Here is a 20,000-nt window from a genome sequence, read left to right as displayed (position 1 = left end):
ATGAAAAATGCAGAAGAGCTTCTTAAGGCAGACTTTGAATACCTGGTTTTGCAGGTGTCATTCATACTTTCCTTAAAAGTCCAGTTGTTAATGTTTTATGTTTGTTTATTTATAGACTCCTTTATTTTGAGCTACACGTGTAGTGATTAGACATAGCTAAGGCAAAACTTACTATAATAGTCTGTAAGTCAGAATAATTCTGATAGAGAGGCAGGACAAAGTCCTTTTCTGAACTTGAGAAAATACAAACTTGTAAAGTACAGGATGAGATGTACATAGTGAGGCTGGGGCAATTTGCATGGAACATCTGTGTTGTGTGTGCTGCTTTTGCCTTCCCCTTTCTGAATTCTTCTAACTTCTAATTAATATTTTTAGCTATGTAGTGGAGTAAACAGATATTACTATGCAGGCATTACACGCTTGTGTAGTCTCAGATATATCCTTATTGAACACTTTGAGATGCAGGTTTTTTAGTGGGGAAAAGAGTTTTTAAGATGATTAGCTGCTGTGCTGCTTTGGTACTGCTTTGTTAATGCAAAGATAAACACAGGTTTATAGAAGCTGATGGTGGTGGTGTCATACGGAGTGAGGTGTTGCTGTAAATACAGAGCAATTACTTCAAGAGTAAACTGTGCCATTCTTTATCTAGTCAGAGAATCAAAATTTCTGTGGGTGTTTGTGTTTTGCTGTTCCTTTAAAGGAAAACTGTGAGCTACTGAAGTGTTTTCAGAGGCTGCTCACGTTTATTGCACAAGAGTAAGGACTCCTTTGTACAGTGCTGATGGTGTGAGGTACCTGCACACACTTGTTGATAACTTGGACTTCAGAGTTTTGTTTTTCAAAAGCAAGCTGGTTAACTGTGCTTGCCCTAGGCATAGGCAGTGAGAGAGGTTTAACCTCAGGCTAGAGAGTCATGAATTACATATGGGGAGCATGGGATGGAGAATTACCTGTTTATTGCTCTGCCTCTAGGGAAGGTAAATGAACAAACACCGAACCATTGCAACTATTACTTATTTTTCCTTTTGGTGGAAGTGAAAATGTCTTCGGGAATGTGGGGCTGTGAATGGAGGAGGGGTGGAATTTTAGATGTACATGTGGCCTGAGGGTTGTGCCTTAGTGTTTTGCTATTATGTTACAGTCCAGATAACTCTGAATTAATTCCCCTATTCTTTCAGCTATTTTTGAAGATCATAATGCAGCAGAAAAATGAAAAGCCATAGAAGACATTTGCTTTGGCAAAGAAGTCAGCTGTTGGCCCAGTCTGGAAGATGGACCACTGGTTTTGGGAAGCTTGGGAAATACTGCTTCAAAAACCAAGTTTTCCTAACTTAGGAGGAAAGACAGAGTGCCCAGCTATTTGTGAGTTTAAATCACAACAAACTGTACAGAATACTGCAGTGCAGAAGGAAGACACTTGAGCTCCAAAGCAGGTGGGCTCCTGATGTGCTTCTAAATGCAGAAACCTGTCCAAAACCTACTGTTGAATTATACAGCTTTCCTTACAAAACTACTGAGAGCAAAAAGATCCTATCCCTATCACGAAGCTGAAAGCTCATCTGGAGAAGCAGTAAGAAAACTCAACAATGAATCCTTTCAGAGTGAAGATCCCTTGAATGAAGAATTTGAAACTGTTGCTGTTCTCAATAGCATCTCTGGCCATATCCATTATGTCTCATGTGGCTTGCTGGAAGGTGCTGCCTTACCTGTGAAGAAAGGTGGTTTTGTATATAGCGTGGTGGAGAGCAATAACGATGAGGGCAGCACAGTCCTGGTAGATTTAAACGGCTATAAAAGGAAATGCTGTTGCAAAGGGAGTGGAATGGAACTTGTGGCCCCTTGGCAGCTCTAAAGAGGTCCAAATTTAACCATCATACTGTAAAAAAGAGATTTTTATTTATGATGCATAAGAAACTTTCTATGGTTAGGTTTCGGTATAGAATCATAAAATTCCCGAAACTTCGAGCAAGAGGCAAGACTTGCAAATTAAGAAAAATCAAGCGAAGGTGGGTGCAGAAAATTACAAGGGACCATCAGGAAACGCTTCAGCGGGATTTTGAAGGTGGATTGTGTAATTTGTTTTCCTCCTGGAAATCGAAAAGTAAGCGTCCTTGGAAGCGGTACAGCTTATCAGATATGAACAGTAATACACCCAAATCTTTAGGAGCGGAGAACGAGATATGTGCACCTGAGATCTGCCACACGCAGGACGTGTCCACGGAGCCGTGTTCCGAGGATCCAGAATCCGGAGGGGACGGTGGCAGTGTGGATGCTGTCCCACCAGAACTGCATGTTAGAGCTTCTCCAGAGGCAGAAACCCTGCACCAGGTGGAGACCAATGGGGCTCTCGCAGAGGATCATTGCTCTGACATTGTCGTCTCCGTGGCAGGAAAAGAAATTGCTGTTTCAGATCAAGATGGGGCAGAATCCAAGGAGGTTGTAGGTGTAGATGGAATGACACTGTTGCAATCCTCCTTGCAGGATTCTGATGTCAATGATAATTTTGCAAATGGACCTTTATCCATGGAGCTGACACAGAATGAGGACAGCTCTAGCCAGATGGAAGTAGAAGGCTCCTTAAACTTGGACATTTTTAGTTCAAAATTACTAGATCACCCTTACTGTAAAAGTCCTCTGGAGGAGCCTTCACCAGAAAGCACAGGACTGAAGTCAGGAGCTCGGAAGGGAGGCAAAAGGAACAGTCAGAAAACTTCCCGGGTGGCTGATGAGCAGTTGGCAACGTGGCTTTGTGGTATACCTTTTAAATATCTTAGGGCATCCAGGAGTAGTTCCTGAAAACTGCTGTGTGTATTGTGGAGTTTACATACTGTGTTAATTCCTTTATAAAAATGGTTTCTTACTCTGAATTGTAAAGGTCACTTAGCATAACATTTGGTTAAATGAGGCTGCAAAGAGGGGAGCTGCATGAAGGGAGGGACAAATGAGTGTTTATCTGACAAGCTATTTTAAGATTATTTTGTTTTAGAGAATACAATGTAGTTTAATTGGAATCTGCAGGAAATTGTTGATAGAAATTTCAAATGTCTTATCATGAGGAATCAAAAGGTTCAGGTTTTTAACTGGTTGACAATTGTTATTCTTAATTTGGTTTTTGAAAATCCTACATATTTTAATGCTTCCTTCTGCTCTTATACTCTCTTTTCTTGCTCACTAAATCACTTAAACTTGGGTTTTAATAGCCAAATACTGTTCATTGTCCCTTATTTATCTCTACAGTTGTTCATAGAGTAAGCTTAATGAATCCTATGAGACAATATTTTTTTTAAAAGACTGGACTTCGCAAAGGTTCAGCAAAAAGTCTTTGGGGTTTTTTTGTGCTATGCTGAGCATGCAGTATTCGATAGTCTCTCTAAAGAGAAGCATGATAAAAATAGTAATTGGTGTCTTATTTATGTGTAGCAGCTTTTTACACACAGAGTAAGGAGCAGTAAGCTAACACATTGTGCCATCTTGTATCATCAGAGTAACTTCAGAGAGTTTCTGATATCTTCCTTTGGAGAAATTGGCTTTTTAGAGTCCCATAAACTGTAAGCTGGTGTCAATGAGTGTTAAAGGAATTGTTTGAAGTTTGACGTGCTCTGATTTTTCTGCCTACCTGTTTGTCCTTCAATTTTGCAATTGATTTCTCTGAAGCAAAATGTGAAGAAGGAGACAGTGAACCACGAGAGAGGAGTTAGCTCTCCACATCCATATCTGTAAGTTAGTGTGGGATGTGCATCTTGGTGACTGGCTTTATGTGATGGAGCAAGGACCAGATGCTGTGTGAGAAATGGAGAGAAACTCTGGTAACCCAGTGAAGAGATCACTTCTGCAACGGAGTTTTAAAGTTTGTCCATCAGAAAAAGAGATGTAGTCCTTCTACAACAGGCAAGAGCCAAGGTTGTATCAGGGTGGCAAAGGTTAACGTTTTGTGGTCTGTCAGTATGGTACTTCTGAGTTTTCTCAGCTGAAAAGCTGTAAAGAAGAATTTTAGTTGTAGGAGTTCTTGTGTGTTTAGGAGTGTTGTTAATAATTAACTGCACCCTAAAAGATAGCGCTGACCTGGCAAGAGCTCTTGGGGTAGACACATGAAGGAGGTGCAAGTGTTAGGGCTGCTCTTGGGTTTTGAATTTCTCTGCAGCAGCTGAACTCGGACGTTAATGGGCTGCAATGCTTAGTGCATTCAGAAGTGCTATTAGGTATCAAACAGCCCCTTGGTAAATCCTGTTCACGATGGGTATCTGATTTTGCCCAGGGGCTGAACTTTGTATTCTCTTCCTTGAGTTACAGCAGCCCAAGTGAGGTCAGCAGTGCTAGAGGTCTGGAGCTCTGCTGCTCTTAGTTGTAATGACAAGAACAGTCCTTCCTCTGTGCATTAATAAAAAGCCTTTAAATTTTTTACATATTAAAACAGAATAAGGTACCCTCATAAGCCCCATGCATTGTAACTTCTAGCCAGAGTGAGGAACATCTTCCCTGTCGCAGTGTATTGAGATGTAAGGGATAAAAATTGTTAGGCAAAAGTGTGGCAGAGTTGCAAGAAGGTTCTTCTCCCATGAAGACCATTTCACTGTGGTTTGATCTTGTTCTTCAATCCTTCCTCCCTTCCTTCCCTCACACTTCTTGTTATATCTTCACTGGTATTCTCAGCTCATTTTGTTTTGGATTTTTTCTTGGTCTCTCTCCTTTGGTTTTTATTCTTACTTCTGTTCTTCGGGCACTTTTTCTGTCCAATGTTTCTCTCATCTTGCTTTTTCCTGTCCTGATCTTGAAAGTTTCCAGGAAATGTTCTTACAGCCTTAGTAAGCACACAATGCCCTATCCAGTGATGCTCTGCCATCACACCCCAGCCTCAGAAGAGTCCTGGACTTTGGATTAATGCAGTTTTCCTGGACTCTGATCTCGGATCCAGCTTTCTGTACGCACCAGCTTTCTGTACACAGAACACATGTTTTCTGCTGCATCTGAAAATTCATTTTCAGAGAGCTGGACAGCTTGGTCTTTTTTCTCTTGTTTACTAGCAAGTGTTGAAATCCTGTTCTCCATTCTCTTTCATTCTCAGAGTGGTTTTGGATGCTTGTGTGGAATTTTTATCTCCAGTATTCCAGTCTTGTGTTTGAGAAAGAAAAACATCTATTTCCTAGGTTTTTCAATTCTTCCAGCATTCACCTCTTCATTATTTCTGAGTTAATATGTTTTTCTGGTGTGGTTTCTCCGTGTTTTCCTGGGCAATGACAGGCTGGCATGGCTGTCTGTGTCACCTTAAATGCCATCCCTAGGATACAAGGGTAAAGGAGTTAAACTTGCTGGGAGTCTGTCTGGCGTCTTTTCTGTTCACTGTGGTGCGGCAGCGGAACTGAGCAGGCTGCAAACACTGCCAGCTCCAGCTGCCTGCATTTGAGGAGAGTCATTCTGCCTGCCATAAGGACAGGATACTGGCTTTTCAATGAAACCTGTTGCAGGAACCAATGCTTTTCTCGTTGCAGTAAAATGATTTAAAATGCTAATTGAAGCAGGGAAGGGGATGGGTTCTTCTCTAGCCCTGGTATAATTAGTTTGCTGTAGATATGTATGTGTATGGCAAGAAGAGAGGGTGATCTTTTCCTGTGAAGCTGAGTGATCAGATTCATGCATTTTTATTTTTGTCCTTCTTCCCCTACCCCCGCTTTTATTTCATGTTGCCAGTTTGAGCTTAGTTTTCTTAAATTTGTACTTGCCACGTGAGGTGGTGCTGCGTGTTGGTTGGGTGCAGAATGGCTGCTGCTTGTACCTGTAAAAACTGAGATCTTTATTGGATTGGTGAACTCAGAAGCTTTTTATATGTTTGCACTTTAATTTTTCTGGTGTATTTAAAGGATTCCTAGATGAAGTTATGAAGAAATATGGCAGTTTAGTACCACTCTGTGAAAAAGATGTCATGGGAAGATTAAAAGAAGTCTTTAATGAAGATTTCTCCCATAGGTGTGTAGCAGTATCACATTGTACACCCGGTAAAGAACAAAAATCACTTGCATTGCTACTGCATGATCTACATCTAACAACTAGGAGACAGAATCCATTTGACATGACCTTGACTTGATTTTTCTCACCCTTTTCAATCCTCTTTTAGAAAACCTTTTATCACCAGGGAAATCATGAAGTATCGAGAAAAACATCCAAAAACCTCCACTTGCAATTTCCGGGTCTTCTATAATAAGCACATGCTAGATATGGATGATTTGGCTACACTGGAAGGCCAGAACTGGCTGAATGACCAGGTCAGAGATGCTTGGTGTTTATGTGCTTCCCTAACCCTTCTTAGCCCATTTGTATTAGAATACCAGTTGTACACCTTCTGCTGACATTACAGGTGGGCTACCCTTACTTTATACTTCTCAAGTAAAAGGAGTGTTGGGCAGCTTTTACAGTGACAGGTGCAGTAAGTCTGGAAGCTGGGAGGTGTCACAATTACACTGTTTCCTTTTGAACAAATGATGTTGTACTATTTTGATAAAATAGTGGCTACTCATATAGGTTTTAGTAACTCTCCCCATCCAGAGCTTGAGCAGATTGCAAGAATGAAAGAGTGAAACAGTGAACTGTGGCCCACAGCCAAAAAAACAGGAAGGCTGCAGAGCCCAGGGCATGCACCAGTAGATTTAAATTGAATTAACTGCATTTAAGATTGAGGCAGACTTCAAGCAGCAAGTTACAGTCTCTCTCCAGGATGACCACTATTAGTTGCAGAGTTCTTGTCCTTCAGACAATGTGGCTCTTAAGTCTCCTCTCCATATTGCTGATTTAAGTGGGTAGGGGTCTATGTTTTATGGGCACGTGTGAATTTGGGTCTTAAAAAATTGTGATGCGTGTATTTAACTATTTACTAACTCTTCCAGATAATTAACATGTATGGTGAACTCGTAATGGATGCAGTTCCTGAAAAGGTGAGGGGGTTTTGTTATTACACAAATGTACCTAATGAGAGATGGAGAGGGGAGGGTGAAACTTTGCACACTTCAGGTATAGAATCAGGATTCAGCTCAACGATGGCCAACAAATTATAATGGAACGAGTGGTTCCATTATAGTTTTTTGCTAAGTGCTGCTCAAATTTTCTACCTTTCCTTTTTCCTTTTCAGTGCTGTTGCTCCTGTTTCAGGAACTGTCTGTATTAGCCCTGCAGGTGCTCTCTGTGGTAGCCTGATGTCAGTGATGTACCTGTAGAAGACACGTGCCCCTTTTTGGCCCATCCCACTCTCCTTACTTCCCTGGAGGTTTCTCTTTCTAGCTTATCTGCTCCTAAAGTGCCTTTCCTCAGCAGCCTGGTGTTGCAGCTGAAATTTTTGATGAAGATGGATTTCTGCTGAGATGACTAACCATGAGTGTTAGCATCTGAACCATGCACATGTGCTGCTTGCACTCACCCTCCCGCCCACCTTGTAGCTGTGGGGGCTGTAACAGCTCAAGCTGTGTCAGCTGCCTGCCTGGTGAATGTGAATTTGTGTGGAGCTGCTTGGTTCCCTGGCAGTATTGACTCTGCAGGACTGTTTTGTGCATCCTCCTCAGAATGCTTACAGCTTTGCAACTGCAGTTCCTGGCTGTTGGTGGCAATTGAGAGAAAGAAAGCAAAAAAAAGTAATCAAGACACACACACACACCCCCCCCCCCCCCAATTTTGTGACTAAATTTGCAGCAGTGACAATTATAAAAACCCATCTGTTTAGGGACAGAACAGTTTTCAGGTGAGACCACAAAGGAAGAACCAAACAAAGCCATTTTTAGATGAGCTGTGCACAATGTAACTCTTCAAATCTTCAAGCTCTGAAGAAAGAGCGTTGTTGCTTTGATTGGAGGTGATGGTGATTCTTCATTAGTATTCTCCGTATTTCCTGAGTGTGCTAGGCTAGGGGTATTGGAGATTGTATCTGTTTGCTTGTGTCTGCTTTTTCTTCCTAGTGCATAATTGAAATCCTCATGGGAGATTTTGTGCTGGTACCTCAGAATGTGGTTTTGAAGTCTGTTGGCATAGCTAATGGCTATTAGACTGTGTTCTCAGATGCTGAATTTTCTAACTTTTTTTTTCAAGTAACAGCTCGAGCCTCCTACCACCTCTACACTAGCAGAATTATTAAAAACAGATGTTGCAGATTTCTATTTGTATTAATCTGTTAGTATAATTGCCCGAGTGAAGCACAGGGAATAATGGTGTGAACTTGGAGCTAATTTTTTTTTATGAATAAGCCTACATTTTTTTGTCATAAATGTTTTTCACTTTCCAAATGGATCAGTCATATCTTAAAAATACTTCTCAATAGTAGAATATTGTTCATGTCATAAGAGTTGAATGCCAAAGACAATGCTGTTGGACTAAATCTCATAACTGGTTTGATCCATTTTCTTTTTCTGTGTCTCAGCTTCCAGCAACTAAAGCCAGAAGTTGCTCCGTTCTCCACCACCCCTGCTTTTCCAGTCCAGTGTTCTCTTCCCTGTAAAGAACAACAAAAGCTAACTCCTTGTCCTGGTGTTTTTCTCCCAAGTCTGTCCCAAACAAAAAAATTAAACATGATATGCCTGGAGATACAAAAATGTAAATATAAATGCTGCAGTGGCTCACATGATATATTATAGGGAAATGAGGCTTATTTTATTAGCTTGCTGAAGAACAGTTAAGAGTTGAGGCTTGGCAAAGCCTCTGTTTGTCCCTACTGGGGTTCTGTTTCTAAACCTACATTAAATATTGCCTCATTACAAGTTGTTTTGTATAAATTATCCTGGGGGAAGGGGAATGACTATGCATGAAAATTTCTGTGCTCATTGCTCCTCTCTCTCTCTTTTTAGGTTCATTTCTTTAACAGCTTTTTTCATAGACAGCTCGTAACCAAAGGATATAATGGGGTAAAACGATGGACTAAAAAGGTACCTTCAGCATGCTGTCATCAGTGCTGGGGTTCTGCTGGGCTGGGCTCAGTCACTAACTTGAAGCTGCGTTACAGTGTGTTATTTGCAAAGGATGGGTTAGCAAAGGAGCTGTACAAAGTGGGAAGGGCTTGATGAAAATAGTAGTGTGGCACTACTCAAGTTAGTACGGGTGTGTTGTACTTGGGATGGCTAAATCTTCAGTGGGAGGTTATCTCTTTGTGTATGTTCATGCAAGTTGTTAATTTAACTGCATGAAATGTCTCTTGCTGCTCCTGACAGTGCCAGGTACACTAATCTACAGGAGAGCAGACTTAATTCTGCTTCTTCCTTTTATCTCAACTTGGTATTCTTTGACAAAATCAAATTGTTACTCCAAGTAACACATACCAGGTACTAGAAAGGAAAAAAGAGACCCATGGTTAATAATGTTGTTCCCTTGGCAAGAACAGAATTCACCTTGCTTTCCAGAACCCACACCAGATCATGGGTGTAATATTTTCAGGGATAGCTAATGCAAAAAGAAATACTCTCTTTTTTTTCTATGAACATTTGTCCTTTCTAATATGGGAGATGAGGCAAGACTAATCAAAGGCCATGTTTGAATATATGATCTTTCTGCAGAAGTACTTAAATAGCACACATCTGTGAAATGCTAGAGATGAACTCATTATCCAAATATAAGATCTATTCATATAATTTATTAAAAATCTCTTTAAAGAGAGATGGAATATCGGTGCTTAATATTCCCACATATTATTTTTTAAACATTCCTTTTCTCCAGCAACCCAAGTTTTCTAAAAACCCCTGAAATTGAGGTATGTTCTGGAAGCAGGATCTGTATTGTTGTTGCTGCTGAGAGGTACCTGATGAGACAGGACAATTTTTAGATATTTATACTTAAATTCCTAAAGAATCTCTCAAGCAAGAATGAGAACTAAGCAGTTTCTATGGGAAGGGTTCTGTAGACTCCTTCATCCTGCAATGTGCAATTAAGGGGAATTTGTTTCTGCTCTTTAAACACACCAGAGTATCTGGGATACAGGATATCCTTGCTGGCTCTGGCTGCAGTGGTTTCAGAGCTCCTGTTAGTGTCTGTCCCTTCTGATCACCCATCACACTGGCACTCCTGATTCACTGTCATGACACAGAGCTGACTCTGCTCTCTTGATGAAGTGAATCTGGGTTGCCACCACTCTTCTGTACATCAGTTTGTAACTAAAGACAAACTTTTGGCTGCCTGTTTCTGCTCTTCTGCTGCAGGATTGCACACCTGCAGTAATCCCACAACTAGAGCCACAGGAGGACCCTTGAGTTTTGTGTGGCTCTGCTGTTGCTGGACATCACAGAAGATGTAGTTCATTTCTCTTATTCCAATTTTCCTTTGTGGTCTCAGCTTGCTGCTGGCTGACATCCTTGTGCTTCTCTGCAGGAGTGATGGATTGGTGTGTAGTGAATGTGCTGTAATCTGGTCAGGAAGCAGTTTCTGCAGGTGAGAGCAGGGTCCATGCTTGTCACAATCAAAGGACTGTTGTGAGCCAGGCTCAGCTGATAACTGCTGTGAATGTCCACACCTTTTTGTCTCTTGACTTCCCATTGTTACTCAAGAAATAGACTTTTCTTTCCTACAAAAGACCTGCCCTTGCCAGTAGTGTTGCAATTATGTACTGTTCAAATTGCACAGTGCTTAAAAAAACAGGAAAAAAGCTTAGAAATCTTCCCACAGGATGAGTTCATTTAGTTCAGGATTCTATTTTTGCTTATTTTCTGGACTGTGCCACCAAAACCCCAGTAATTAGACACTTCTTTCAAGAGGAGCTAGGAGAAGGAAGATCATGAAAGGCCCTGGCTGGCTTCCAAAAGCGTAAGGGCTCATCTGCCATACAGACGCGGGGGGTGTTGCATCTGATCTACTTGTTCTGTACTTCAAGACCTTTTCTCTTGTTTGCTTGCCTGTGACCACAGTACATCTGCTACAAAGCTAGCTTTGAGAAAGTATGAATCTGCTCTACCTTCTTGCCCTCCTTTCCTCCGTTCACCAAAGCATCCTGCACTCCTCTGCTTTCCTCTGGCAAGTCTCAAAGCTTGTGTTAGAGCAGAAGGGGTCAAACTACAAACTTGCTGTTTTGTGGGGTGTTTGTAATTACAGCCTGTTCATAGAATCATGGAATGGTTTGGGTTGGAAGAGACCTTACAGATCATCCAGTTCTGCCCCTTTGCCATGGGCAGGGACACCTTCCACTATCCCAGGTTGCTCCAAGCCCCATTCAGCCTGGCCTTGAACACTTCCTGGGGTGGGTCACAGCTTCTCTGGGCAACCTGTGCCTATGTCTCACCACCCTCAGAGGGAAGAATTTCTTTCTTCCATCTAATCTAAACTGGTCCTCTGTCAGTTTAAAGCCATTCCATCTTGTCATGTTGCTCCATGCCCTTGTCCAAAGTCCATCTCCAGCTTTGTTGTAGTCCTTTAGGTACTAGAAGGTGCTGTAAAGTCTCTATGGAGCCTTCTCTTCTGCAGACTGGACAGCCCAAACTCCCTCAGTCTGTCTCCTTAGCAGAGGTACCCCAGGCCTCTGTACATCTTTTTGTCCTCATCTGGACCTGATCCAACAGGTCCACCTCCTTCTTACATGTGGTGCCTCTGAGCTGGACACAGCACTTCAGGTGTGGTCTCCTGTGAGAGCAGTAGAAGGGCACAGTCTCCTCCCTGACCTGCTGGCCCCACTGCTTGTGATGCAGCCCAGCATGCAGTTGGCTTTCTGGGCTGTGAATGGGCTGTGAATGCACATTGCTACCTTGTGTTGAGCTTCTCAACAGCCCCAAAATCTGTCGCTTACTCATTTCTATCTGAACCTCTGATAGAAATGAGTGGTGCTCACACTGGGCAAGTGTCATTACTGAAGAGATGAGGAGCTAACCTAAACTAAGGCTCAATTGTATTGCCATCATTACCTCAGAAATCCCACTTCAACACAGATGTTGCAGTGCAGCATGAGCAGGATTTTGTCCCAAAAACAGTAGTGATTAATTCTGATACTGTACAAGGTTCCTCAGCCACTTTCTGGACTGTACCTGTATTTTTGTGCCTGCTAATAAGTTGTGTATTAGCTAAACATGAAGAATCTGGTGAAAGAGTGGAGGGGGCAAAAGAAGATTTCAGTTATGGAGTGGCAGAAAGGAAACTTGGATACAATTATCTCTGGCTATGCTGTATTCTGCCTGTGGAACTCTCTGTAATATATGTTGTTCTTTTTGCCAGGTGGACTTATTTAAGAAGACTCTCTTGTTAATTCCTATTCACCTGGAAGTCCACTGGTCCCTCATTACTGTGAACATCCCCAGTCGAATTATTTCATTTTATGATTCCCAAGGCATTCATTTTAAGTTTTGTGTAGAGGTAAGAGTGACAGCTGTGTCTGCAAAGTCTGAACTGTTTTCTTAAAGGAAACACTCCCCCTTTGTTTCTGTTCAGCCATAAACTTTAAATGTGGTGTGTCTGTCATTGTCTTGCTGTGTATGAAATGAGAATCAGCCTGTCCTGCTGAGGAGTCTGAAGCACAGAGCTCGAGGGTCACACCAGAGCCGGGAGCTGAGGTCAGACTGCCTATTGCCCAATTAGCCTGACCGTGTAATCAGCACAGCTTTGATGACTCTGACTTGGCACTCCCACAAAAAGCAGGAGCTCAAAGCTCAGTGCCATGGGGAAGCAGAAGGACCCCAAGGAGAGTGAGGACACTTCTTTCATCTGTTAAGGGGCTTGTGTTTAGGATAAATGATAAATTGTGGTCCTTTAGGGGATAGGTTGCCTGGGTGAGAGCACAGGACTGAAGATGCCATAGTGTTACCCGCTGGGGTTTATGTGTTACTGTGCTGTTAACAGTGTGTTGCCTTTTTCCTTGTCCTGCATTGAAATGGGGTGTTTGCCTCTGGTTAGAACCCAGCAACCTTTCAGGGCTGCAGCTTGAACACTGGAGTTAAATTATCAGTCTTCCTGATAAAGAACAGCCAGGAAATTTTTGCTGGGCTTAGCAAATTGTAATGACCCTCTTACAAAAGCTAATTTTGTCAACTTAATTGCTTGCTTGATGCAAGCCCTCTACTTTTAACTGTGTGTAGTTGTTGGCTTACAGAAGAGTAGTAATTATTGTACCCAGGAGAGTTCCCAGCCAGGACTTCTGAATGAAGATAGTATGCCTGCTGGCATTTGCTAAGGATGAAGCTAATGTTTGTCCTGGGAGCAAGAGATCTCATGCTCTCTAGCTTGTGAATGTGCAGCATGAACCGGCCATCCCTCTCAGCAGCCCTACGGTCTCTCCTGCTGCCTTGCCTGATCTCTCCCATCCTATTCCAGGCAAGGCATTTGCACCTGAATGTCTCACAGACATGAGGAGATTTTATTTCTGCCTGTTCTAGGGGTAGGAGAGGAGCAATACCCCAAAATTCACTGTGATCCACACACTAAGTTGAATATTTGTGCGCTGCAGTGTTTAAATTGTACTGTAAATTCCCAGCCTGTTTACAGAGAAGTAGGATTTGCTTAACCCAAGACCATAGTCTCATTTATCTTGCTTCCTTCTCTTCGCTTGTGTCAGCCTATTTTTTTTCCCTGTGTGTCACTAAAGCTCTCCCTGGAGCTTTGTTGATTAGCTGCAGAACTCGAGCATTTTGTATTGAGATTCCAGCAGGAAAATGTGGCCACATTGAATGTAAGGGCCTTAGTGTCAGCCAGGAAAGAGCACATGCCAGGCTGTTCTGTTTTTCTGTGCATGTCTGGGAGCACTCCGACCTTGTGCCTGAGTGCCACAACTAGTCTGGTATGAAGTAGAGCAGTGTACAATGTGGCTGAGGGGTGTTAGAGCTCCCCTTGATAGAATAAAATGAGCCTTGATGGTGGAAGGCGCAGTACCCACCAGAGTTCATCTCTTTACCTCTAGATTTTAGCTTAGCTCCTAATGCTCACCTGAAATTTGTCCTCATTGTCAAAAGGATGCCAATCAAGCAGTGTTTCTCTCCTGTTCTTTGGTTGGTGAATAATGTTGCTTTTTTCCCTTTCTTCTATAAAGAACATTCGAAAGTATTTGCTGACTGAAGCAAAAGAGAAGAATCGCCCCGAGTTCCTTCAGGGTTGGCAGACTGCTGTGACAAAGGTAAATGACAGCACTTTGAGCCTGGGGTCTGACTTTGTGGGAGATTTCATGAAGCTGCTTCTAAATTCATATATTTGTACAAGTAAATGGGTTTATGCTGCCCACATGGAGGGTGCTGGGAGAGATGCAGGTAGTTACACATTGGAATTCCAGCTCTGTTGGTCATTCAACTCCCACCAGGACTTCAGCACTTTCTGCAAGTGGTTTGATGATCTGAGCCTTTCTATGAACAATTAAATGTGTGCACAGCAAAACCTGCAGCTGGTGTCCATATTGACAAAGGGTCAAGGACTGCCTGAGCTGGGCACTCAGCTGCCCCCCTTCTCCTGAAAGGGCTGTTCTGAATGGATGGGCTTTGGTGAGGGAGGGAAGGCTGGTGTTGCTACTGCTGATATTTTATGTTTGCTATGGATAGAGGGCTTTGGTCTCCAGGGCTGTTTGTGGTACATTGCGTTTGATCACAAGTAAACAAAGTCTGGCAACAATAAAAGGGAATAACTTGTGTGTAGTGTAAATGAGGGAATATGTAATTTGCGTAGCCATCCCATAATGGCTCCAAAGATATAAAACAGGTCATTGCACACTAGACATACTTCCAACAGCTCCCTCCTTGCACAGATTTATTTTTAGATGCTGATACAATGATAAAATGATTCTTCTCTGCACTCATGCACAACCTGTGCAGTCAGTTCATCCTCCTGCATTCTGTGAGGCAGAAGATCTGGGAGTTGAGAAAAAACAATTACTTTGCCTTTTCAAGTGCCAGAGACATAATAGCACTAGTGATTGGGACTTTTTAGCTCTGCATATCAAAATTGAGCATGTTTGAGGAAATAATGAAGGTTGAAAGTTATCATTTGAGACTGCCTTGCTCAGTCCTGTTGCCTAGTGATGAACCATTTGTCATGTTCTCTGAAGCCCTTTGGTGTGGCTGGGGGAGGAAAGCCACTGCTGGTAGCATGGATGCCGAGAGTAATCTTCCTCTAGGCCTGTGTGACTTTGCTGATATAGTTTTGTCCTGTGTAAAGTAGATAATGCTGTACAAACATTTATTTAAACTAATTGAGAAGCTGTGCTGTGTAGGTCACTAAAAGAAAATAAACTTGAAAGAAAGACTGTAATTTATTTTCTGTCCTACACTATATATTTTTCTAAATATTAGGTGTTATTCTAACAAGGTGTTGAGTGTCACCTTGCAAAGTTTGGGATGAGAACAAGTAATTTCAACTCCAGTTTCTGGTGCTGCAGAACAGCTATCTCTGAGCACAAGACAACTGATCCTTATGCTGAATCTGCTTTAGGACATTAAGCAGGAGTTGGAGAACGGAAGGATCTAAGTAAAAGGATAAAGATCTGACGTGTCTCTGTTTTTTTCTTTTCCTTTCAGTGCATTCCACAACAGAAAAATGACAGTGACTGTGGGGTTTTTGTGCTCCAGGTAAGAGTATTCCTATGTAAAAATCAGTAGCCTATGTTGTTCATGTAGTAAATGTCCTTTTTTTCAACCAAGCCTTTTCCTTTCCCCAGTACTGCAAGTGCCTCGCCTTAGACCAGCCTTTTCAGTTCTCCCAGGAAGATATGCCCCGAGTGAGAAAAAGGATTTACAAGGAGCTGTGTGAACGCCAGCTAATAGACTAATAAAATGCAGCCAACCTAATTTCTCTGGCATTTCTGACAAGTTGCAGCTGGTGTTTGTGTACTTGAATTTCTGAAAATTTCCATGAATTTTGAGCGATTCTCAGCTGAGTGGTGTGGCCACTGTTGTTACCTCAATCTTTTGCAAAGTTCTTTAACTGGCAGAACATAACAGAGCTGCCATAGACTATTCCTAATGTCAGTTTGGTTCTCTTACGTTCTTTCCTGTATTTAATATTTATTATTTCAGCATGCATATAGGCAAAGCATGCAACTAAACCCATGAAACCGTAGATTTGGGGCACCTTTGAGGTGTAGCTAGAAATGACAAATACAGGTGAATTTGTCTGGAAAAATAAAGATGCATGATATGTTTTCTGATGCAATAATGCTTTGAATGTATCAAAAAAAAAATCAATGCCATAAAAAGAACAGCTAGAATGTATTTGATAGTTCATTGTCCCTGTTGTGGCTGTGTAATACTGAATACCACATTTTAGGGTGGCTAAACTCATCTACAGCTTTAATTTGTGAAGACCCCTTTTTCAAATAGTCCAAGTTGCTAATAAAGTTTGTTCTGTTGGCATTTCTCTGGCTGTCATTATCAGCCTGTCCCTGTAGACAAAAAGCAGTCTTTGCACAAATAAAGCTTCAGCACTTGCCTGTGTAAGAGAAAGTACAGAAGAGTTCAGTCAGTCAGGTAGGTGGTAAGTTCCAAGATGCTGCAGGAGTCTCCATGATGTGTCTATTAAGGAGAACTATAAAGCTAGCCTTGAAGAGTCACAGCCTAGATAGTAAGATAAACTCCTTGGCAGTAACTGTTTACATCTCAGATGCCTTTGAGTCATTTCTCAGATCCACAATATGCAGTGAAAATGTACCATTTCTCCCTTCAGCTCTGTCTTCAAAGATTGTTGTCTTTAACCTCCTATTGGCTTTTGCTTTTGTTCAAATGTAAATTAATTTGTTTCTGCTGCATCTGCTGTTTGATTGTCTCGAACATCTTTGGTTTTGTCTGTGTCCAGTAGCACTGATAGGTCTGGTTGGGAGTTGCAGCACTTGTGGTGGATGCAGTGCAAACACAGCGAGGTGATGTCACCCTGCTCCAGAGGGGTGGGAGCCCACGAGCCCGGCCTTGAACTTCACAGGGTTGTTGTGCTGGGCAGAGGGTGGGTGAGAGCAGTGGATCTGCTGGGCTTTCACCTTGGCTGTAAACTGTGATGTGCTCCTTGCTGAAGAGAGCTACTTCTGCTTGAAGAGATTGTTGTCTGGCACTGCTACACCAGCAAATGTCTTTGATGCGTTTTTCTGCCAGATACAGGAATGAGCCCAGAGGAAAAGTATTTTCATTGCTAAGCATCATCTGCTGCACAGCTTCACTTTGTGTCCATCCATAGCCCTGGCTTCTGATGGAGGAAAACCGCTTTGACTTCCCTGTCTTGCAAATTCATTCAGACTTGAGCTAAGCCAGGTGCAAATCCCTCCTAGATGACGGGAGGGAAAAGGGAGGGAGTGCCAAGCACAGTCAGGCCAGGAAGTGGAAGCACGTGCACACTGCTGTGCTGGAGAAGGAGTTCCTGCAGTATTCTTGCGTGTTCCCACTTCCCCTTGTTGGCAGCTGGCAAGGACTGGCTTAATTTAGCAAGATAAGGAAAGCCTTAAGCACTTGGTTAGATAATTTAAACGAGGAACTTAATGAATCAGAAAGAACCTAAAACCCAAACAGGCAAGATACATCTGCCCGTTGTATGGTGCAGAGCACCCCACAGCACATGGTTTGTGTTTCCCTGAGGTGAACCTGACAGGACAGCAGTACCTTCTTGAGGTGAGTGCTTGTGAGCAGTGGAGAGTGACTTCCATGAAAACTGAAACTTGGGATGTAGTTCCTCCTGTGGGGTAGCACATACAAGCCAGTGCAGCCATTCTCATCTTCTCTGTGCACTGCTGTCACATGAATGGTTCCAGTGCTTTTGTGGTGGGACAGCTGACCCAGGCCACAGCTAAGCCAGAGGACAGTTCTTACCTCAGTATAACCTGCTACTAATTGTGCATACCGGTTTGAAGGAATACACAGAATTGGGTGGCCAGGAAGAGATGTGGAGCTGGGACCACTTTGGGTGCATAAAAGTGAGGCTTTATTTTCAAGATTCCTGGCAGAAAGGGAGTGGAACAAAAGGAACTGCATGAGCAAATTGCTTTTATTTTCAGAACTTGAGCAATTTGGTAAGGAAGCTTGAGAGGTGTCCTGTGAGACTACCAGCCTGGGAGGCTCAATGCCTCAAAGAAAGACCCTTATTTTTTTGTGCAAGTTGCCTTGATGAATATTTTTCATTGCATGGGAATGTGCTGGAACACTGCACTACAAACAGTTGTTTCCTAAGGCTTGGTGCCTACTGCTGGTTGGTAGGCATCCATCTTGCTCTGTATGAGAGATGGTGAGGAGCCTTTAATCACGATCCCCTTATCAGCAGCATCACCAAAGCACAGGATTTCTGTGAGCTGTGTTGAACATGGGTGCTTCGCAGCAAGTGCATCTGTGTCCCAGATCATTAGAGGGGAGGGGGCTTGCATTTGAATCTGCTGCCTTGTGAACTGGGGAACAGGGTGGGGAAACATGCATGTCGGAAAGTACTTCTTATGTGCTTTCTTGTCATCTAGAGGTTTCCTGACAAGTGTTCCAGTTGGTTATGGGGCAGCACAGAGGAGTTGCACTTGAGTCTCCAGCTGTGAACACACCAGTGAGGGGCCTCTGAAAAAAAAAGGAGGGGAAATCGAAAACAGATCTAATGTAAGCAAAGTATGTTGGTGCAGTGTTGAAATTAATCACAGGCAGTCGGAATCTCAGGCTCTGTAATGGTGTATCCTGTGAAACTGGACTAATTAACTCCTCCTTGAGAATGTCTTTGATGCCTTAAAGGAGATGGACTTCATAATCTGTAGTCATTTTACTAGTTCTTAAAACATTCAGAACTATGTAGAGTGTTTTTATTATGAGAGGCACATTTATGTGGATGTAGTTATGGCTGTTAGCAATTCCATTAATGTGATCTTCAGATTTTCATAAATCACTCTGAACTGGTTTGGCAGATGCTTAAATTTCACGACTTGTTCCAAAGAGATTGTCTCGCTGTGCTGATTTATACAAATAGTCCCAGAACTGGTGAAGCCTCTGCCTTGTGCGTGACAAATTTAAGCTACCTGAGTTGTAATAAACCTTAAACAGAATTGAAAATGAATTATCAGTTTCCATTTTGTTTGCTCTAATCTATAGTTTTAAATGACTGTGCCCCTGATACAAATCAATAAATGCAGAGTGTGGCCTTGATTCTGCAAGGTGAGTAGAGAGATGCCTATTGCTGAGCTGCTGGCACTTGCAGAATGGAGGCTGGACCTTTGTGCTGTCTAATATGCAGTTGTTCTGTTCTTACCTGGCTCTCTTGAGTGTGAAGGTGATATTTTGAATGTTTCACATGCACTGATCACTGAGCCAGACAGGCTTGCTCAGAGCTGCTGGCTTGTGTTGAATCTCCAGCGTAATGCTTAACCTACCTTTACTTTCTCAGACTTTTGATTGGCATTATCTACTGTAGCATTTACTCAATTCAACGTGAAAATTTAAACCTTGGAAAGTGCTGCAGAGTTAACTCCACTGAGCAACGACTGTGCACTGTGGGTGTGCTCTTGCATTGAATGAAGCCCATGTTCCTGTGCAGTAATAAAATTGAGTTTTACCATAAACCCTGTTTTCTTTCAGTGGTTCGGTTTCATTTTAATTTTAAAAGCGACCGATGTGATGTTTGAGGGAATGTTTGTAGCAGCTTGGTTTGGGATGTGTTATGAGGAGAAGCCTCTCCAGTTGATTAGTTCAGTACCTCTGAGCTGAACACTAATGATGCTCTCTGTCTCGCAGTGATGTAACTTACTGTGGTTTAAGTTCTGACAACATACAAGATTGGAGATGTCACCCATTGCATAAATAAGGGTGGAAATCTTGCATTAGACACTTTCTTCTAAGGTGGCATTTAAAAAACACAAATCTGTCAACAGAGCACGTAGGACTTAAATTGCTTTTCTAGATCAAACTACACTAATGCCCTTCTTGTATTGCTTGTGGATTTAGCTGTGTAACTATAGAGTTAAATCTTGTCTTTGCTACATGTTACAAAGCTATACAGCTTGTGAATTTGTGATAATGGTGAGAATGAAGGCTTAGCAAATGTCTCTTTAAGCTATTAATCATGAGACTGGCAACATCATTGTCTTTATTACATTCATAATTTAAAAATCCTATCTTGGAGGAGGAAACATGGATGCTTGTTAAATA

General features: G+C 42.3%; 1 protein-coding gene across 1 annotated transcript; it reads left to right on the top strand.

Annotated features, from left to right (window-relative positions):
- Positions 1-1,660: 1,660 nt before the first annotated feature.
- SENP5 (SUMO specific peptidase 5) lies at positions 1,661-19,246 on the top strand. Its single transcript, XM_084212706.1, has 9 exons — positions 1,661-2,752; positions 5,856-5,961; positions 6,110-6,257; positions 6,876-6,923; positions 8,817-8,894; positions 12,154-12,291; positions 13,958-14,041; positions 15,429-15,479; positions 15,569-19,246. The coding sequence occupies exons 1-9, from the start codon at positions 1,801-1,803 to the stop codon at positions 15,677-15,679; spliced, it is 1,716 nt and encodes a 571-aa protein (XP_084068832.1). The 5' UTR covers positions 1,661-1,800; the 3' UTR covers positions 15,680-19,246.
- Positions 19,247-20,000: the final 754 nt, after the last annotated feature.

This window comes from Fringilla coelebs, assembly GCF_963513975.1.
Source record: "Fringilla coelebs genome assembly, chromosome: 10".
Classification (NCBI taxonomy): domain Eukaryota; kingdom Metazoa; phylum Chordata; class Aves; order Passeriformes; family Fringillidae; genus Fringilla; species Fringilla coelebs.
Note: the sequence above shows the minus strand (reverse complement) of the source record. Positions and strands in the feature narration are given on the sequence as shown.